The sequence below is a fragment of the Sebastes fasciatus genome, chromosome 9, assembly GCF_043250625.1.
Source record: "Sebastes fasciatus isolate fSebFas1 chromosome 9, fSebFas1.pri, whole genome shotgun sequence".
NCBI classification, from domain to species: Eukaryota; Metazoa; Chordata; class Actinopteri; order Perciformes; family Sebastidae; genus Sebastes; species Sebastes fasciatus.
The window spans coordinates 13,938,493-13,960,861 of NC_133803.1; the positions used below are offsets into that span (position 1 = coordinate 13,938,493).

General features: G+C 40.0%; 2 protein-coding genes across 5 annotated transcripts in view; one reads left to right on the top strand and one right to left on the bottom strand.

The window, feature by feature from the left end:
- Positions 1–3,259: 3,259 nt before the first annotated feature.
- Positions 3,260–9,029, top strand: agt (angiotensinogen). Its single transcript, XM_074646168.1, has 7 exons — positions 3,260–3,419; positions 4,709–5,155; positions 5,898–6,264; positions 6,634–6,758; positions 6,869–7,017; positions 8,190–8,346; positions 8,431–9,029. The coding sequence occupies exons 2-7, from the start codon at positions 4,748–4,750 to the stop codon at positions 8,605–8,607; spliced, it is 1,383 nt and encodes a 460-aa protein (XP_074502269.1). The 5' UTR covers positions 3,260–3,419; positions 4,709–4,747; the 3' UTR covers positions 8,608–9,029.
- Positions 9,030–10,398: 1,369 nt separating this feature from the next.
- Positions 10,399–22,369, bottom strand: part of map3k21 (mitogen-activated protein kinase kinase kinase 21) — a 37,793-nt gene continuing 25,822 nt past the window's right edge. For 2 of the 4 annotated variants that reach the window (XM_074646160.1, XM_074646163.1), the window contains exons 7-11: positions 19,583–19,678; positions 18,711–18,861; positions 18,316–18,410; positions 15,800–16,633; positions 10,399–14,399 (exon numbers count right to left, since the gene is read on the bottom strand). In XM_074646160.1, the coding sequence (XP_074502261.1) occupies positions 14,032–14,399; positions 15,800–16,633; positions 18,316–18,410; positions 18,711–18,861; positions 19,583–19,678 (1,544 nt within the window). In that variant the 3' untranslated portion in view covers positions 10,399–14,031. Of the gene's footprint in view, positions 14,400–15,781; positions 16,634–18,315; positions 18,411–18,710; positions 18,862–19,582; positions 19,679–22,369 lie in introns of all 4 variants that reach the window. The other 2 variants (XM_074646162.1, XM_074646161.1) reach the window with 2 other exon arrangements.

The window sequence follows — 22,369 nt, forward strand, 5'->3', positions numbered from 1 at the left end:
ATTGGACGTAGTCACCAAGACGTCACCCATTGGTTTGCCATTTTGAAGTCTGGAGTTCGACATTTTGGCCGTCGCCATCTTGTTTTTTGACCATCTTGGTTATTTGCAACCAGTGACATGACAGGTGGAGCTAGTACAATCAAACGCTAGATAAGACATTGTAGGCCTCTAAAACATTATAATTAACTTTAATAAACTGAAAACACACTGTGAAAGGGTCTCAGACCGGACAACGCCGTGGTAGCGACCTGTGAATCACAAGGTAGCCACGCCCTAAAGCATACCCTGCTTTATCGTCTATTTTACTCAAAATGGCACCATAATTTACTCAATGAACATCATGCTGTGTTGAAGAAGACTTGAAACTAGCGATTGAGACCATAAACTCATGTTTACAATGTTTACTGAGGTAATAAATCAAGCGAGAAATAGGCTCATTTTCTCATAGACTTCTATACAATCAGACTCATTTTTGCAACCAGAGGAGTCGCCCCCTGCTGGCTGTTAGAAAGAATGCAAGTTTAAGGCACTTCAGCATTGGCTTCACTTTTCAAACCCCAGAGGTTGCCCACTGCCTCCTCAATGTTGATTATAATAACTTTGGTGATTCCCTCATTTTTCATCTAGCATCATCATCAGGTCAAAGTTTTTGACCAAATACCTGCAAAGCTAATGACATATTCCCATCAGCTTCAGCTGTACTTTGTGTTCAGTGCTATTTAACAAATGTTAGCATGCTAACTAACTACACTAAGATGGTGAACATGGTAAACATTATACCTGCTAAACATCAATTGTCATGGTGAGCATGTTAGCATGTTGACATTAGCAGTTAGCTCAAAGCACTGTTTTGCCAAAGTACAGCCTCACAGAGCCGCTAACATATTTACTGAAAGTCAAGATTTTTAAATATATGTATTGACATATGCAAGCAAATAAAATTGTATTAAATAGTGTAAATGTTTTATAGGATGGATTATAATGTATTAATCCTATTAATCTAAAATATAAATTCAACTTTGAAATAACATTTCTTATTTTTGTGTATTTATATATACTTCAGTTATTATTAATGAGGTTTACTTTTCAATTTTTTTTTCTAAATTTATTGTTCAAGTATGATATGTGCTGCCTTGGCAAATACCATTGTCACAACTCTTTGAACCCCAAATCTGACATGTATGAAATATCAATATCAAAAATCTGTTTACTCTTACATATTGATATTAGTTTCAACATAAAAACATGCTGCATGAATACAGTGAAAGTGTAAAATACTGGTTTTTCATTGGTTGATAAGAGACCAGATAGTTAACAGTTAGATGAGTGACTTTGGATACCAATCGGTCTAACTGTCAGCGTTACGTCATTCATTTTTGCTTTATGGACTCTTAACTTCCTGTTATCAATTATTATTACTGTAACAATGTTTATAGAAGATAAAACCAGGACTGTAAAACACTCAACATAACACAATGTTTCTCTCTCTGATGAGAAAATTGAGTGTACCCTGCCCTGTTGAAACAGGTGTGTGTGAAGGATTTTCCTCATTACAGTCACGGATGTCGCCCATTTAATAGTAAACATGAGCTACATTACATTGTTTACCTGCCTATAAAGAACATTTGGAGGGCATTTGCTCTTTTCGAAGGACACTTTTTGGTCATTATATCTCTAAATTTAAGTGTAGCTTTTAACAGTTTGATATGAAAAAAAAGATAAAGGATAAGAGATGCAGTATTAGTTTATTTTATACATTTGCATTTATCAGACATCTTATTAGTTCTCTCTTTTGAATTGGCATTACGGTTTTTCTCATTCACTTTGGATCAATTCCCGAATGAGAATTATTTTTTTCAAAACAATAACCTAAAATCTCTGAACAATTAGTTTGTTGTTTGTAACAGATTAGAATTTCCCATTCATTCAAGCAAATTGCACGAGTTTTGACACGTGTTTGCTAAAGAATAAATACAATTGTCTACAATTTGTACAATAACAACTTGCACATGTCTTGCACATCAAAACTGTTGAGTTGATTCTCTGAAACTGTCGTCCTCTTCACAACTTCTAAACATTCTTTCATCGTTTGAGTCATCACATGCAAAATGATCCACTCAATTATCAAAATCTGTCAGACTACACGTGTATCCCATACATATCTATCTGTTGTTGGTGTTATGTACTGTGAGGAGGTTTTTCATTGTTGCAGGATTTGTTTTTTAGCAAAGATGTCATTTTGTGGGAAATTTTGTGTTCACTATATATGACTTTACATGAAAGAGCAAAGGTGAAGTTTCTGTTTACAATATATGTAATACATTGCTACACAAATACATTTACTTTATAAACACACGCACATATCCTGTTTACTGTGTACTACAGTATTGACTTTTCCCAGTAAACGTTTACCTAATGTTGAAATGAGAATCTATAAAGCTCAGTTGGATACACAAACAACATTCAGCTAGACAAATTCTGGTATATTACAGTAAGCATTCAGTGTCAACAAAAAGTAGAACATAACAGAGATTTGTATTTACTGTTAGAGACATTTCCAGGGTTGACTACCACGGTGGAAAAACATCTAAATAAATATAGACACGATGACAAAACAACTTTTCATTTTGGTGGCGTTGGCCAATTTACTTACACAATAATTACGTTCTGAAGCATGAATTATGTGTTTTGGATGAGTTACTACCTTTTGCAAACATACAATAGAGTTGTGATGTCAAACAGTTGTGACAATTGCACTTACAGTTTAGAGAGAGTTAAGACTGTTTATAATAACACATATAATAATGTGTATAATGATTCATATGGATTATAACAGATCTCATGAGAAAGTGCACAGAGATGAAGACAGGACAACAGAGGAACAATAACAGCAGAATAATATGATACAACATGAAAATCAATTTGTATTTAGATTTAAGTGATTCAGGTTCGAGACTTGTTTACTTGATACTTGTTTGACCCCGAGGGTGAGCAAAGAACATGCGTAATTAATCAAGAGCACTATTCCATCATCACAAATAAACATCCCCGCAATATGGGGACGTTTCAGTGAGTCACTCTCCAACACAAACAAGGCCTGACTGTCCCTCTGCTTTCCACTCCTCGTCCTTTGTGGAAGTTGAACTCACCTTTCACCCCATCCAGGATGAGCTTGCATCATCCTCCTAAAGTCAACATGTAGAGGGACATTTGGTGGTCAGATCTATTTATCTATCGCAGTAGCCCGTCAGTACAAAGCAGGGTGTAAGTCATGACAGCAGAGCCCCTGACTCAATGCTGCTTTGGTTAATCAGTAACCAGGGTGGGAGCACAACGGTGGGCCGGCCGGGTTAAAGTAAGGGAGCAGAGGAGCCAGGACCTCACTCAGCACCTCACTCAGCAGCAGCAGGACACACACGGTAAGAGCAAACTTTGACTTTATCTCAGCAATTGCCTTTTGATTGTGCGGCACAGTGATTGTAAAAACTACTCGGGAAATGTTTAGAAACTAATCCATTCTGTTCTTCAAAACAAAATATTATGTTCTAAATATCCAAAACTGGTGTACAAGAAAGCACCTTTGTCAAACTCTCTTTGACAAACTTTTTAGTTTGAGGGTTATCCACTTCATAAAAATAAACAGTACAACTAAGATTCTACTTGAAGGTTATGATGGATCAGATCATATCAAAAATGTAGTCAAAAATCTGGATCTTGACAGAAAACATATCAAGTGAGAATGAATCGGGCATGTTTTTTGACCTCTGTCATCAAGTCAGCAGGTACACATATGGGTAGGTTGCGTATAAGAACATTTGAGTGCACCGGTTTTATTGATAAGAGACCAAGGCCATGTCCTGTGGTGCATTTCCAAATAGAGGAAAATCTAGTGTTTGCTCACCTCTTCCAAGAGTCCATCAGTCCACATTTCTGCACGTTCAACAGAAAGGATAAAGTCCTATTTTTGCACAAGAGCACTCAGTACTCTCCTCCACAGACATCTAGGTTAACGCATAAAAAGTTTCACAAAGGAGAGAAAGTTGACAGTTCAACTTAGATGGTAGAAGCAGCACTTCAGTGTTCACTCTGCATTCATTATAGGAGCGTATAAAAGTTTGTTTTGTGGCATATCTATTATTTTATTCTAGAGAATGTGTTCATTTCTACAGTTATTACAACATAAATCCAGCCAAATTTGTGTCATATTTTCCAATCACAGTGAGCATTTTTGTCTTAATATATGGTGACAATTTGGTTTGATGCCCGCCTCAGTTTGCATCCCCAATCTGAAGGCTGCTTTAACAGGATCCGAGTAAACAACAAACAATATCCAATTGAAACATCCATCTTATTTTAGTCTCTGAGCACATACTAATTCGCACACAGACGCACATAGATGCGTCTTCATTATCTATGCGACCTCTGTAGTAGAGGGTAATGCCTACTCGCATTCACTGACCAGCAGGAGAGAGGACACACAAAGAGCAATCAATCCATCACTGACATGCCGCTCTGTGTCCAATGTTCCTGCCAGCCAATCCTGTCAGAGACGCAAAACCAGATCCAGCCAGATTTCTGACGAGAGCCGCACTATTAGTGATGTAGCATTCACGGGTCACAAATATTTAGTGCTCACTGAGACTCAAGAGGCAGTTGATATACTCAAGATAACTCATTGTAAAGTAAAACTATCTGTCTCCCTCCACAGAAAGAATCATTTTAAAGGTGACTACCAACAAAAGGTAAAATGCGGTCGCCTCTTCTAGCCCTCCTTCTCTGCTGCTACCTCTCAGGAAGCCAAGCCAACCGCGTCTACGTCCACCCCTTCTACCTCTTTGCCGCTGACAACGTCAGCTGCGAGACCCTGCAGACACAGACGTCCGAGCCTCTGGAGACACTTCCAGTGGCCCCCCTTGATAATGAAGTCCTCACACCAGACAGCAGGGACCCGTCCAAACTGGACGCACAGAGGCAGAACATCACAGAGAGGACGGCGGTTCTGGCACATCTGTTGAACACTCTGGGCCTGAGGATGTACCAGGCTGGCGGCAACAAGCAGCACAGCACCAACACCCTCCTCTCGCCGCTCAACACTTTTGGATCCCTCGTCACCTTCTACCTGGGGGCCTCCAAGAAGACAGCGAGGCCGTACCAGGTATTTGCTTTTGATTTGTTCTCATTGTAGAGATAGTCCAATAGAGTTTGAGGTAGGGGTGTCAATCGATTAAAACATTTAATTACGATTAATCGCATGATTGTCCATGATTAATCGCAAATTAATTGCACATATTTTTTCCTTTCAAAATGTACCTTAAAGGGAGATTTGTCAAGTATTTAATACTCGTATCAACATGGGAGTGGGCAAATATGCTTGCTCTATGCAAATGTATGTATGCATTTATTATTGGAAATCAATTAACAACACAAAACAATGACAAATATTGTCCAGAAACCCTCACAGGTACTACATTTAGCATAAAAAATATGCTCAAATCATAACATGGCAAACTCAAGCCCAACAGTGTGTCAGTGTGCTGACTTGACTATGACCAAGGCCTATTGAAAGAGGCTGGGACACGGTTTAGAGCTCTGGGATATGACACATGCGCAGTGTAACTGGAGCTGCGGTCGTGCGTTGCTATTGGCTCAATTAGATCAGATTAAGATCAGATTTTACTGCGCATGTGTTGTACCCCAAAGATATGACGCGTTGATGACGCGTGACATCTCCTCTTTTCACTCTCCTTGACTATGACTTGCCCCAAACTGCATGTGATTATGATAAAGTGGGCATGTCTGTAAAGGGGAGACTCGTGGGTACCCATAGAACCCATTTTCATTCACATATCTTGAGGTCAGAGAAGTTAATCTTTCCCAATTCACTCCTTTCCATCCAGGAACTACTGGGCCTGGACAGAGGCACCGACCAAAAGGACTGTGTGTCCTTAGTGGACGGACACAGGGTTCTCAAGACCCTGCAGGGCATTAACTCTCTGGTGGACGATGGACCCAAAGATGAAATCACCACCCAGGTCTGGGCCTTCACTCGCCAGGACGCTCAACTGTCCGAGGACTTTATTCAAGGCACGCAGGACTTCTCCGACACGTCGTTCATCCGCGGTGTGGACTTCTCCAAACCTCAGGAGGCAGAGCAGCTGGTGAACAGCTTCGTGGAGAAGACATCAGGAGGGAAGGTGAAGGATGTCTTCAAAGATCTGAACTCCAGCAGCGACCTTCTGTTTGTTTCTTCCTTCAACTTCCAAGGTCTGTTTCTTCTTCCTCTCTGTTAAATTTATTTTACGGAACACACAGATTGACTTTCATTATTTAAAGTCCAAACTAACTTTGTGTTTTAGGAGCGCAATGTGAATCGATACCACATTTTAATCATTTCAATAATCTCCAATCCTTGTCACAATGCCAGGATGAAAATATTAAGTCAAGCATCGTACCAATTATTATGACCACAGTCAGATTTGCAGTAAATTAAGTTGCTGTACATGTGCCAGTCGAACACACTTAGATTTGTGCTGTTGACTTAGATGCTGATATACCAAACTGAAATCCAGAGTTCTGTCAAAAACTGCACCACCTTGCAGTTCCTGATTGTGCTCTTTGGTTGTGTCTGTTTAGGCAACTGGAAGACAGCTTTTCAACCAGAGAAGACCGCCTTGCAGGAGTTTTATGTGAATGAAACAACCACAGTGATGGCTCCTCTGATGACCCACACGGGTCAGTACCGCTACCTGAATGATAAGGTAAGTCTTAGTTTAGTTGTTTGTTTTTTGCTCATTTGTGTGTTTCTGTTCACCACATATTTGCAGCTGTAAAATATTAAATGTACTAGGGTGCTTTTGTTACCACAAAGGTACGACGGTGCACAGTTGTGAAGCTGTCTCTGAGCAAACGGTCCTACATGTTGCTGGTCCTGCCTCATGAAGGGGCTAACCTCCATGACATTGTGTCTAAGCTGCTCACAGACGACATGTCTGCCTGGCACCAGAACCTCCAGGAAGGGTGAGTGTTGTGCTTTTTTAAAACCCTAAATCCTGTCCTTGTATCACCTTCCCACACTACTAAAAGCTGATGGACTCGAAATCTGCAGTATGTTTGTTTTATTTCTTTTCTTTTTTTTTTGTCATGTTATGTGTCCATTGTGCTTCCATTTTTTATTCCATCAACGTCATGTGACTTGTCGCTCAGTTACAGGATTTTCAATAATCAATAATGTGTATTTCTCTTCTAATTTCACTTTTTGTATTGAATAGTTCATTCTTTGATTTTAGAGCGATTTTGTGTAATTACAACTTAATGTAAAACATATAGTATAGCATACAGTATAGTATGTCATAAAAAGGTCATGAAAAGTCACAGTATAGTATGTCATTAAAATGTAATTTAAAGGTAAAAAAGTAATTTAAAAAGTAATATTGTAGTATGTCTTAAAAATGTAATTAAAAAGTCAAGGTATAGTATGTCATAAGACTATTATAAAAATGTCATAAAAAGTAACACTATTGTATGTCATAAAAAATCTAATTAAAAAGTCATAATACAATATTTCATAAAATACATTACAATATTGCATAATACTGTAATAGTTACAATTGCAGTTCAGAATCAGAAATCTGAATCAGAAGCAGTTTTATTGCCAAGTAGGTTTTAATATACAAGGAATTTGTCTTGATGTTTTGGTGCTTAACGATTAATACGGTGCAAAAGTCAAGAGGCACAATATGAAATAGAAAAATTTACAATAAAAAATGTGAAAAAAATAATAGAAATATTTAAAATATATACATACATATTTTTAACATATTAAATATATTTTTAACTTATTATTCATAAGATATTAATCCTACATTCATCATAATAACTTGCTAGCAATTTTAAAATATCTATATTTACAAAACATTCATGGCTGAATTATTTTCCATCATTTTACCAAAACAAAAGTGGAATTTTCTGACTATAGAAACACAGTTTTACAGTATATGCAATTTTATTGGCTTCAAGTTACAAAAACCTTAGCTAGTAACTGTCTATCAGTGAATCATTAATGTGTCACTGTATCAATGTAGAGCAAATGAGGCTATAGATCTTAAGGGGAAAGAGAGTCGGGTACAGTCCCGTTTCAGTTCAAATATTTTTCATTTAAAATTTGTCTCCCCTTCTGTCCATGCGTCCAGTCTGTTGGAGCTGTCCCTCCCAAAGTTCTCCATGTCTTCTGTGACTGATCTGCGGGACCTGCTGACCGACATGGGTCCACAAGTTGAGGCCGAGCTGTTGGGCTCCCAGGCCGAGTTCAGCCAACTGAGCAACACCACACCCTTCACTATAGATAAGGTGAACTAGATGAGTGTTCATCTTGTCAGAAAGAAAACACTTTGTGTGTGTGCATCATTAACAGATCTCTCTGTGTCCTCTCAGGCGGTCAACAAGGTGATGTTTGAGATGTCAGAGGAAGGAGCAGAACCTCAGGACACGATCCAGGAAGCAGGCATCCCTCTAAAACTGTCCATCAACCGGCCGTTCTTCTTTTCTGTCATCGAGGGTGATTCTAACGCCATCCTCATGATGGGCAAGATCATCAATCCTACACTGTAAGGTTATATAGTACTTAAAAACTCATTTAGATCATACCATTGTTTTTCAGCTGACATAATGCCCACATACAGTACATGAGGAATGAAGCACAATCTATCTCAAGAAGGATTTATCATAATTCAACAGTGTTATCTCTTACCGCAGCTGATCTCGCCACAAACTCAGGAGTCACTGGGGATCCCTGTTTCAGTATTTATGAAAAGCTGTTACTTTAAGCTGAGTTGTTTTCAAGCAGCTTTTTAAAAAGCAATTTTTATTTCTGTAAAATTCATTATAGCAGAGTTCTGCACAGTATTTTTCCGTAGAGTAGGTACAGTAACCATGATTCTCCATGACGAATGACTAATACGTTGTATATTGTAACTAAGAGTTTATTTTTGTTTTGTTACTTGTGATTGCTGAAATAAAACATTTGTATCCCAGTATAGTTCAATTGTTATAGTTTTTCATCAGGTTTTATGATTCCTGGTTGCGGATTTTGTCATTGTAATAGCAATATATACTGTATATTACATCTTACTCATAAATATTAGAAAATATATGAGAATTACTAGAATTACCGCCTCGCGGTTGTATGCCTGTGCCAACCATTAAATGTCATTACTTCATCAATTCCTCCTATTAGACATTTGTGTCAAATTGTTATGAATAGCATTGTAATCAGATCAGCCATGAGTCCAAATGGATGTTTGTGCCAAATTTGAAAAATTCCCTCAAGGTGTTCCTAAGATATTGTTTTCATGAGAATCGTACAAACGAACGGACGGACAGACAGACAGACAACCCGAAAACATAAAGTCTATGGCAAAAACTGTTGCCGGCAAGGTAGCATAGACATATCATTATAAAGTCAGAGTATAGTATGCCATAACAAAATCATAAAATAGTATGTCATAAAATGGTCTTAAAAAAGTGACACTAAAGTATGTCATAGAAATGCTATAAAAAAAGTCACACTATAGTATGTCATAAAAAACTCATAGTATAGTATGTACTATAAAAATGTCATTAAAAAGTCACACTTAAGTATATTATAAAAATGTCATGAAATACTCATAGTAGAGTATGATACAAAAAAATCATAGCATAGTATGTTGTAAAAATCCCATAAAAAAATCATAGTATAGTATGTCACATATATATACAAATATAAAAAACATATCGACATACTATACAAGAATTCTTTTTTATTTTTTCGACATACATATGACATGACTTTTTCTTATTTTTTCTACATACTACACTATGACCTTTTTCAACATACTATCCTATGATTTGGTTTTCGACATACTATACAAGAATTTTTTTTATTTTTTCGACATACATGACATATGACTCTTATTTTTTCTACATACTATACAATGACTTCTTGACATACTTAGCTATGACTTTTTCTTGACATACTAAGTTATGTCTTTTTTTCGACATACTATACAATTATTTTTTCGATATACTATAATATGACTATTTCTTATTTTTTTATAAATACTATACTCTGGCTTTTTTTTCTCCAACATACTATACTATGACTTTTTTTTACTCTTTTTTTCAATACTTTCTTACCTCAGTACCACGTCTGTGGCACTCAGCCCCAAGGCCATTGGTACCTAGTGAAGTCTCAATACAGTCACAAAGAAATAGTTTTGTTTTCAAAAAAGATTAATTTCCCGAAGACAGCTGAGCACTGTAGCAACAGATTAATACACATTTGGTTCGCTAGCTGAAAATTGAAGAAAACAGCATCATATAATTGTGGTAATTATGCGCCAAAATGAAAACAAAAAGTCAACATTAGCCTTGATTTAGACTTTATTCAAAATGTTTATAAACTTGATACTCTTGATCAATCAGGCGTGAAATAACAAATACTGTAATGATAACAAAAAAGTTCACTGAAACAGATGTACTCAAAGCTAAATCTGACACATTTCAGTGTGACAGAGATGTTCAGTGATTCAAAGGAAGTGTTGCATTTAACAGGAAGTCTTGTTATTTGATCAGAAGGTTATGGGTCTTTCAGCAACAGCGCTGCACTGCACCTCTGAGGTTGTTTGTGAAGTTTTCGTACGGAGTAGTTTACTTTGTAAGAACTCCTCACTAGCAGCTAGTTCATTTAGTGGTTTTGGTCCTGAAAACAGAGAGGCCTTAGTGCTGGTAGAGTTGAATTTGGTCCCTTAGCCAAAAGCCTGAATGCACCTTATTGATAACCGGTATCACAAATATTCTTGCTGCAGTTTGTCAAATGTAGTGGAATGTTTATTTGGGTATATCGAGTCATAGTTAACCTTAATAGACAAAACCTTTTCGTTAACCGCTAGCCAACAAAGTTTTGTTATCGTGGACGACAAACTGCAGATTTCAGCTTCAAACTGAAATACAGTATACAGCACCAGACAGTGCAGTATGGTATATTTACAGATTACCCTTAATTCATAAAAAAAAAAAAAAAAATGTGATATCTTGGCTTGTAAACTGCCCCTTTAACAGCTTGATGATTAGTAAGGCCTTTACAGTGTTGGTTTGACAGTCAGTGGTCATAAAATACAGAACATGGGATACTTCACATTCTAAATCATCATAAGATGCCACAGTGATATACATATCAGGAGGAATCACAATTATATTTACACCATTTGGAAATTCCTATCTTATTGTAAATGAGCCCTTGTTTTGTCTTTTTCAAAAGCGGGACACATTTTCTAATGAACTTCTCAAAAACGGACTGAAGTAAGACAGCGATTTAAAAAGTTGGGGGAATATAATCAGTCAACAGTAACAAAGGATGTTGAATTCATTTGTTCAACTTTTAGAAAGAGGGCCCGGGAGTGACCATGGGACTAGGTACAATATATATATCCTGTGTAGTCAGACCTTTAGTTAATCCTGAGGAAGCCATTCAACTGGCTCTAAGTTTAGTATGATAAGGAAACTGTGTCTTTGCTCTGTTTAGCTACATTTCTTCCTCATATGTCTCCAGACCTTCCTGAGCTTGCTGAGATGGGAATTTGGCTACATGGGGAAACTGTGTGCTTAATGCTTTATAAAAAGTGTACAAATAGAAAAAATAAAACAAAAACCTATCTCAATGAAACCAATTAAATATAACAATTTCAAATTGGGTATATGAAACTAATAATGGCGATGGGGGTGAACTCTGAGATGCAGAGTAATCAATTTGAGTTTAAAAAAAAAGGGAGAAAACAAATAATTTGTTTGTATAAATTACAAAATGATGTGCACATGATAATAAAAATGAGGACATGGATTAGACACAATAAGAAACTTTAGTACTTGAAGGCACTGGGTCTGTCCGGTTTACAGTACAAGTATTGCCATTGTGTGCATGCGTGTTCTAAACACAATGTGGCCACTCCCGGGCTGTGGATTAATCCTTCATGATTTAAATCTGAAATGACGCCGTGTCATTACAGTTCCAGCCAATCAGTAATCAATGGGGTGGGGATTAGATTATAAATTCATTAATTTGGGGCAGGTTTTCCTGAAATGAACTTTTGTTTATTCGCTGAAGTGTTCCCCACTCTGCTGCAGTGTGCCGAGTATGGGAAATATGAACCAAAAATGTGTTTTTCTATAAATACTCTTTGAAAAATCCGCATTAGCAATACATGACCACAATGGTCATTTAAAATTTAATCAAACCTTTAAGTGATTCCATGATTCAAAACGATTCCATGTTTGCTTTGTGTTACTTCCAGTGTTTTTTCTACCTGCATCTCTAAAACCTTCAGGGCATTCTGGGAGGACACATACTTGCATACCTGCTAAGATCCTGTCCCTAGAACACAAACGGTACTGCAGCATCGCTGACTTTTAAAACAGTCATAAAACAGCATATATGCAATACAAAACAACTGCCAGCATTAGGCTGATAAGGGGATAAAAAGAAATATTTACAAACAAGGCATATGGATTTTTTTTTTGTTCAACATTTTAAGGGTACATGCATGCTTGATTCTCAAGTCAAAAAATCTAAAAGCGTGATCGCACAACTTTGAAACTGACATGGAATGTATGTCCTGCTGGTTGCTAAGGTAAGGTCAAGTCTCTTCATATTAAATTACCTATAAAAATATATATATAAATAAAAAGGTGAGGGTATTGTGTTGCGAAAGCTGCAGCAGCGGTCAACGTTTAGCTGCACCGACAGAACGAGAAAGGAAAAAAGGTAACAAAAGGAAGAGAGAGATGAGCGAACAAAGGTGGCAGTCGAGCACCGAGGGACCAGAGGAAGAGCTGCTGATCCACAAAGTTCTGCTCAGGTTTCAGAACTATGTGTTTTCTAGAGTGAAACAAGGCGATGTGTAAAGCCCGATCCAGACCAAAGATTCACTACGGGACGAGAACTTGTTAGAACGTTGCGGGGAAAAGTTGCAGCAGTGTGAACTTGCCCGTCTCAGCCGTCTGATGGTGTCGCCTGTAACTCAGCTCGTCAAGTCGCCAGTGGCTGATTTTAGAACGTAAGGCACGACACCTGTTTCAACAGCCAATCAGCTCGTAGCGAAGTCTGCTGTTCAAGTCAGTTAAAAACCTTCAGCTCGTCGAAATGGCAGAGTTTTGGACGGAGGAAAGAGAGGATCACTTCATCAATTTGTTTGAGGAACAGCTGTGTCTGACCTATCCCTCTTCTTCCATCATGTCCTTCCTCCCTGCCAACTCTTACACCGTCACACTCGTCAGTGACTTATACCTTTCTCACGCTCTCACTACTACTACTACTATCTACGCTATAAATGGATACGTAGATGCATGCGACAGCTCATGTGCATGCGCATATTAACATATACATTTGTATTACTTTACCTCCACAAGTTGATGTTTAGTTGCTGCTCTGCACGCACAGGAGGACACCGCAGGTTCGTGAACCCAGTGACACGGCCCTGAACGCAGTCAAGTGCGCCCTGCCAAGTGTGTCACTCAGCGTGCCAAGAGCACTTTTGGTACTCTGTGGCCACTCAGGCACAGGGAGGGATGAGAAAAGAACGGTCCTGTTTAGTCGCATTGTTGTAAACAGGCAGGTTTCAGAATGTTGCAGACCGCCGCATTGCAAGTAGTTGCAAAGTTTCAACGCATCTCGTCGCTAATCTTTGGTCTGAACTGGGCTTAAGATCGTTCTCAAACTGAGATGAGGGTGCACATAGAACTCAGTACTTGAACTCCTGTGACACAGAGTATCTAGAAGTCTCAGACTTGGCTACGCTGTAGAACACTGACAACTATGTTCTAGGTCAAAGACGAAGCTGGGTTTTATGTTATAGAACTTTTTTTTTTAAAAATGGGAAAAAAAGGCAGCCTGGTTCTAAACCCTCCAGGAGTTTTAGGCCCAAAAATTCTGTCTGATTGTTCTGAAACACTCTAGATTGTATGGGATGAACTATGACCACAGCAGATCACTTTTCAAAGCTCCTAAGAGAGGAACTCTTTCTCCAGCTCGAAGACGGAGGGCCGTCCCGGGGAACTCTGAATGCGGCAGAGCGGCACAGTGCAGTCTCGTTTCTGGCCCTCTGTGTCCATGTCCAGCAGGGAGCAGCCCACCCCCACATCTGAGGACAGCACTACGCTTAGGTTCTGTGCTGCCTTCTCTCCGGAGTAGTGGCCCAGGGAGTAGCTCTTGTTGCGTCCTCGCAGCAGGGCCCAGGCGTGGGGTTTGGCCCGGAACGACACTGGCCGTGGTCTGGACACGGCCTCCTCACCAGAGGGCTTCTTTGACACATCCTTCTCTTTCTCCTGCTTCTTCTGTGTGGCTGGAGGAGGTAGAGTGGGTGGGCCATTGGCTGGAAACAGACGGGGGGAGACACATTTTTGGAGCGTAAATATTTTTTTAGACCGTAAATAGTAGGGGAGTCACGATTTTGATTCTAAAGCTGTGGCTCAGAGGGGAGAGCAGGTCGTCCACCAATCGGAATGTCGGCGGTTCGATCTCCGGCTCCTCCGGTCACATGTTGAAGTGTCCTTGAGCAAGATACTTAAGCCCAAATTGCTCCCGAAGGTTGCGCCATCGGTGTGTGAATGAGTATTTAAATTAGATCCTGATGGGCAGGTTGGCACCTTGTAGGGCAGCCTCTGTCATCAGTGTATGAATGTGTGTGTGAACGAGTGAATGCTGACATGTAGTGTAAAGCGCTTTGAGTGGTCGGAAGACTAGAAAAGCGCTCTTTAAATGCAAGTCCATTTACCATTAAATAGAAAATTGATCAAAATTTGCTTCCAATTTCTACCATCTAAATCATAATGCAAGATCCACGATTTTTGTTTTCTCCCTCTACGTGATCGCGCTTGAGAGAAAATAAAGCTGTACTCGAAAAAAGCAAAAGCCAACTCACTCATGGTTTGAACTATACTGCATTTTGGAACGTAACACAGCAAACTTAAACTACTCAGTCCAGCACTCAGGACCAGGCAGGCATGATGGGAAATGTGGGTCCGTCCCTGTAGCTACGATACTCAGGGCACTTCCTGTATGTCTATGGCATTTTACAATGCATGAATTAGCCTAGCGGATGGCAGACTTTAGTAAGTTAGTTAGTTACTTTTCCTTACTCGTCATAGCTCTTCTACTCTTACTTGGTTTAAAATTAAGTCACCGTATCTCCCAACAGAACGACATCACGGTTGAATTGCAGCTTACATGCACGTTTTTTCAACTGACCGACTGATATTGGTAGCGAGAGCAAAAAGCTAGCGCGACGGCTGAGTGCTGTCTATCTGCTCTGCTCACAGACGGCGTCCAAAGCTCCACCTTTGCGACAAAAAGCGATCGAAGAGAGAGAGAGAGAGAAAAAAAGAGAGAAAAAACAAGCGCGACAGTAACCATATTTTTGTAGATTACAGCACACTTGTGATGCACTGCAGAAGGATTTAGGTTTTGTTTTTGTAATGATCACAGAGATACTGGTGTTGAAAAGATGCAGCTTTTTATATTGTAGACTGTTGTAGTCTAATTTTTGAAACACTCTAAATGGAAAGGGAGTTCAGTTCTCTTTATAAAGAAGAATTTAAAAGTGTAAATGACAGTGGCATAAAGGGGGGGGGGCATAAAACCAATGATCTGTTGATCTTTACCAATCAAGACTCCATAATCTAACAATCACATGTTTAAATCGAAAGTTAAATCGAATCGTGACACCCCTAGTACATACATGCTTGCTTCCCTTACCCGTTTTGTGTTACTCACTGTTGTGGTTGGAGGTGTATTTCTTTCTGCGTAGACGTGTTCCTGTGTTGTGGTTGCTCTGCTCTGCTGGCTGGCTTTGGGTTTGCACTGGTGTCTGTGTGTTAGCTGCAGTCCTGTTACTCTGGCCTTCTGTAGAAGCTGCTGGGCCGGGTCTGGGTGACTCTGTGTGATGATTGGCAGTCACGATCTCCACCTTCCCCGGGCTGTGGCCACACTGCGACACCTCTGGCTCAGCAGACTGTACGAGACACTTGGTGGAGTTGCATTCCATAATGGCTGACATGGAGATGAGATTGACAGGTTGGGTGGCGGTGTGGTTTGACGATGCCTCGTCTTTGCGGGGGCGACCGTTTGGTGGCGAGGTGCTGCGGCGGAACCGGGTCGCACGTTGAAACAGGCCCTCCTTCTTCTTCTTCTCTTTCTCCTCACGCTGGGGCTCGCAATCTTCCCCAGGTGCTGAGTTTTTGAGAGCTTCCCTAATGTCATAACCGAGCACGACTGAAGCCAGTAATGAGCCGCAGCCGTACAGCACCGAGTCCGTCTTGCGGCGAGCTGACGTCCGCTTCAGGCTGTTGGTGGGGGTGAGCTGTGGGGTGGTGGAGGTGGACGAGGTGGATGTGGTGGTGTAGGGGTCGTCTTGGGTCTCTGGTGAGCCACCCTGACCTGCTGCACTGACCCCGGCATCTCCGGACCCACAATGCCCCCCGGGGCTCTGCTGCTCGTCCCTCCACAGAGGTAGATCGATGTACACCTGGTTGGGGAACTTGAGCTGCTTTGGCTTGGAGCTGCTGTCAGGACTCTCCTGGGAGAACGCCTCGTCTTTACCGCCCCCCGCTGAAAACACAGAAGTGCAAATCAGAGATTATAAACAAACGGAATAATGAGATTTTAAACATTATTTTAACGCGAGCTGATTTTAACGTGCATGTTTTAAGTCACAACAGGGAAGCTAGCGTTCGCAGCCATCGTGACAGTTTACATCTTTTTTCTTTCTTTTTTTGTATGTTAAAGACGTTTTTGTTCCACTGAAGATCTCAGGTCTTGAATTCTCCTAACAAGCCCCTTTTTACCTTGCACAGCAGCTGGATTCTCGCGATCTCACCAGATCACACAAGAATCGCGGGATCACATATCACACAAAAATCCATCTTGTCTGGCTTCCAAGTAATGCGTTTGTGGCCGGCAAGCCAGACAACGGACCAATCAGCGTCCTGTGAGGAGCTACTGCAGCTACGGACGTGACTTGTGTGTTTGTGAGGAGACACGGAGAGGCGACTGTTCGTTCTTAACAATGGTGGCTCCTGAAGAGGTTAGTGTAGATGCTGCAATATCTGTTATATCAGAACTGGAGAGTATTTCTTCATTAAAAGAAGAGCAGAGAATGACACTGGAGGCTATTCTCGATTGAAAAGATGTTTTCGGGTCAGGTTAGCCCCCTTTCCCCTTCCCTGTAAAAGCATCACTAGTTATGTAAGAGTACCTGCCACTTGACAACAAATTACTTGTGTTTGTCTGATAAACCCCGAAGGGAAAATCAAGAACATTATTTAAAATCTTACAAGTAAACAAGCACTCAAAACATGACGTTTTAAAACCTGCTCACCAAAACTACAGTTATTAGTCAGTTTAGACTAAATGCCAAAAAAAACTGCTTAGCACAAAAACTTTTGAGCAAATTTCCACAATAATTACTCAAATATTAAACAAATACAAAAGATATTTATGTAAATTCTATGGCTGTCAATTGAATAAAATATTTAATAGCAATTAATCACATCATTGTCCATAGTGAATTGTGATTAATCGCAAATTAATCACACAATTTGTTTCTGTTCAAAATGTACCTTCAAGGGAGATTTGTCAAGTATTTAATACTCTTAATAACATGGGAGTAGGCAAATATGCTTGCCTTATGCAAATGTATGTATATATTTATGTTGGAAATCAATTTACAATGACAAATATTGTCCAGAAACCCTCACAGGTACTGCATTTAGCATAAAAAATATGCTCAAATAATAACACTGCAAACTCAAGCAGGCAACAACAGCTGTGTGTGTGTGTTAGAGTGCAGACTTGACTATGACTTGCCCCAAACTGCATGTGATTATCATAAAGTGGGCATGTCTGTAAAGGGGAGAATCGCGGGTACCCATAGAACCCATTTTCATTCACATATCTTGAGGTCAGAGGTCAAGGGACCTCTTTGAAAATGGCCATGCCAGTTTTTCCTCGTCAAAATTTAGCGTAAGTTTGGAGTAGTATTTAACATCCTTTGCGACAAGCTCGTATGACACCATGTAAGCACATGTACTAATGGATTCCTTAGGTTTTTCTTATTTCATATGATACTAGTATCTTCACTCTAGCTTTAAAACTGAGCCCGCTACAACCTTGGAAAGATCGATTGCATTAGTGTGGAAATGAGTGGTTTTAAAACGAATTTGCATTAACGTGTTAACTTTGACAGCCCTAGTAAATTCATATTTTATCAGCACAATGGATTTTTAGCTCACCTTGTTCAGCAAACAGGGCAGAGAGGGGGACAGACTTCTGGGACTTGACCAGGCTGGTGGACCAGGGGTTACTGCCATCTGACAGAGGACGCACTCTGAAAACGATGCAAAGGAACAGATGCCACAAGAAAACATGAAATAGAGAATATTTTGACTTGTAGTATAAAGTCAAGTATGTAGTATTGTTTGTGATATGTTACTTTATGTTGTATATTACTGTATAAAACAGAGATGAGTCGAAAATAACATCAACACTTAGACATGAGGATGTGGTTATGTTGTTAAGGAACAGGAACCAAATGGTCTCCACCCTGTTATGATCCAAAAATGACTTGCCTTCTTTCTACTGTGTGTGAGTGTATTTGTGTGTGTGTGTGTGTGTGTGTACACTGTACCTCTCAGCAGCAGCAGGCCTTTCTTTGCTCTGTACTGAACTGGGGCCCCAGGTTCTTCCTTTCTTCTTGATTCCCTTTTTCACATCATCGAACTCCTCTGGCCTGAAGAGGGTGCTGCGGCCCCACGTACGGTTACTCTCATCTTGAGTGACTGTTAACACAGCGACCATAAGTGTTACCACAGACTCAAACAACTGCAGCAAAGTCTTGTCAGAGAAACCACAGACGGCCCTGACAGGGGACCTGGTGTAGACATGTTAGTAAGATTATTAAGAAGTTATTATGCCATCTGTAAAATCCCAGTAGTAATCTTTCTCTAGAAATGGTTCCTTTTCATAAAAGAAAAATATCACCAATGTATATTAATTCTGAAAATGTAAATCAATAGTCACCAAACACCCAAAAAGCAGCAGTTAGAAAAGCTTCTTACAGCTGTGGGTTAGTCATTGTGAAGGTGTGAAGGAAGGGAGGATCCACCAAAGATGTCAGCGCAACAGACTTGGGCCAAAATTCCCATAACTAGGAAAATGTGTTAATTAACAGCACTACCAATATGTTTTTAAAAGCTCCAATTGTTTAATTCAAACCACATAATAAAAGGTGTTTCAAAAACAACAGACTGGCCCAAGTATGTGGCATAAACCTCACCACTGTTACTAGAGTACCTGTGAAACAATTTGAACAGCAGCAAACACCAAAGTCTTGTTATAATCCACACAGCAGGAAAACCTCGTCAATCAGCACATAAAATCAACTCTGATGGGAAGCTGTTAGGTATCAAACCCTTTCAATTGTCAGTTAGCCAAACATCACATGCAGCGATTGGTGCTGTTAGTCACACCCACGCTGCATGTGGGTAGCCAATAGCTTGCCTTTCCTCCTGAGCCCATAGGAGTTTGTGAGCTCGCTGGTCAGATCAACATCCTGTTGGTAAACATACAAACTGTCCCTCCGCATGTGGGATGTCACTGAGGAGGGAAACATACATGTTACCTCTAACCGACAGGAGCGCTATGGAACAAGTAGTTGACATACTCAATTTAACTTTATTCAGACACACCGGTCCATATCAGCATAAAACTAAAACAATACGAGGACAACAACTCAGAGATATAATCATTGCAATCCACAGTGATTAAAACACACATTTGTTCCACTGTTTCCAAAAACAAGAGGAATACCTTGTGTATTGTGTACTTATACTAAGCTAGGAGCATATTATTAAATATGCTGTGGAACAGTACATTTAAAGCTGCAGTAGGCAACTTTGGAGAAACCATAAAATGTATATAGGGATGGATGACGCGTCTCCACTTCCTCCCTCTGTACAAAAGTGAAGCCAAAATATCCCAGAGATTTTGACATAATTTGGAGCCAGAATTTGTGCAGTAACGATCGGGGGGCTGGAGACGCGGTATCGAGGAACCCGCCCGAGTCAATCACGAGCCGAGCTCGGCCACAGCTTGTTAGCGCGAGCCACCTAGCTGCTACGTTATCACCACGGTAGCTGTTTGGTTAGAAAGACAACTAACCATAATATCTCTCTAACTACATTTCTGATCAAATTAACACGTTCTATTACACAGACTTGTGACGTTTCGTACAATTCCCGAGCCTCCGGCTTCATGACTACTTCACTCAAAGCAGCTGTCAATCACAGCTGTCAATCATGACGTCCCATCCCCTTTTTATAGCATCAAATATCTAATTAAAAACAAACTTATCTGAAAAGTGAACACTTGAACATACATCAGCGTGATATGAACTACCTAAAATGACAGGAACCATCTTTCGAAAAAATTTATTTGACGTGTACTTTGACTTCTTAGTTTGACCCATGTCCCATCCGTTAACAAGCAGGAGGCAGGATTTATGACTTATACTGCAGCCAGCCACCAGGGGGCGATCGAGATGTTTTGGCTTCACTTTTGGGGAGCTGTCATGTCGTCCATCTGTATATACAGTCTATGGGAGAAACCAGCAAGAGTAAGCTAGATTTTGAAAGGTTGATGCTAGAATGGACGGTCTGGGTGGATGCTTGCCTAATGTGCTTCCTATCCCCTGACCAATAGACTATCCTAACCCTAACTATTTGTCCCTCTGGGCCATCCATTCTAGCATCAACCATTTTGAAGGTATCCAACCGATAAAATCCCAACCCCTCCTTTCAGGCCTCCTTCCAAAGCCACTCCCCATCAACACATGAACATGCACTGCCCGACTATTGCTGGAGGACGAGTCTACGAGAAATTAATTAACATGTAAGAAAACGCCTAACATTATCATAATGAACATAAACAAGTCAATGTCAATAAGCAACACATGTCTTTTGGTTTAATTAACGGCATTTATGTTTAAGGATTCTGTCATGTTACAGTATTGTTGCTTGTATTGTAATTTGTTATTGAGTAAAAAACATTTTCCAAAAGGTTATTATGTCTGCTGGAGAGCGAAATAAACGCTTACTACCACGACCACTCTGGAGGATGTTTCAGGTATTTTTGGAGGGGAATTATTTCAGTGTAGGTGTGTGTCAGTAAAGTGTGGGATCCAGCAGGTGGTGTCCTTTCACCAGGTCAGTGGGGAGGCTCTCCTTCTCTCACTGCCAGCCTCTTTGTTTCTCCGTCCCTCCACCCGACAACGCAAACTGTCAGCCCTCATTTTTCACCGCCTGCAGATCCTCTTCATCTAAACATCCATTTATCTGTCTCGCCCATCAATCCATCCATGAATCCATCCGAGCTTCCTCGCTTGGTCCATGTTTATAATCCCGAGGAGTTAAAAAAAATTAAATAAACTACAATTACCGCCTCGCGATTGTATGCCTCCGTCAGTCAAGGTGCAGTTTATATCCAAAATGTAAACACTTCATCATTTTATCCTTATTAGACATTTGTGTGAAATTGTCATAACTAACATATAATTGTTCTTGAATTATGGCCAAAACATGTTTTGTGAGGTCACAGTGACCTTTGATCACCAAAATCTAATCAGTTCATCCTTGAGTCCAGGTCGACGTTTGTGCCAAATCTGAAGAAATTCCCTCCAGGCGTTCCTGAGATATCGCATTTGTACGAACGGACAGACAACCCGAAAACACAACACCTCCAGCCACGGCTGTCGCCAGGGTGTAGGCATAAAAACTGAATATCCCAATCCGAAAATTGAAAACTGAATACCTTCCCAACCAACCAACGAATATCCATTTAATCACATATTTGTCCAGCTCTAGTAAAGAAAGTATAATTGTAATTGAAAAGTATGTATATGTGGGGATATATGCAAGGGCATGAATGTATGTTTGTACGTATATATTTGTGTATCTGTATGTCTCTGTGTGGAATACATACACAGGTCGTGAAATCTCCATCCTGGACAATAAACACCATTTTTCTAATCTTATAACTCAAAGCAAGACAAAACAGGTCCATATAAAATGGGCCATTTTGCAGAATACTGATCACATCAATCGTCTCCATTAGGGCTTATCATAACAAAGTGATTCTGAGCAACAATCTGCGCCCTCTGTCTGAATATCTACCATAAATGCTCAAGAGGAATTTGTTCCAGTTATTGCAAGAGCGTTGGTGCGCGACTAACAACATCATCAAACTGTTCAAACAACTGGCTGACTGCTTGTGGCTTTGGAGCTTTTGTTC

Coding starts and splice junctions, on each gene's coding strand:
- agt (XM_074646168.1), top strand. CDS start 4,748: ATGCGGTCGCCTCTTCTAGCCCTCCTTCTCTGCTGCTACCTCTCAGGA. Junction 6,759..6,868: donor ACCGCTACCTGAATGATAAG/GTAAGTCTTAGT, acceptor GTTACCACAAAG/GTACGACGGTGCACAGTTGT. Junction 7,018..8,189: donor CACCAGAACCTCCAGGAAGG/GTGAGTGTTGTG, acceptor CCATGCGTCCAG/TCTGTTGGAGCTGTCCCTCC.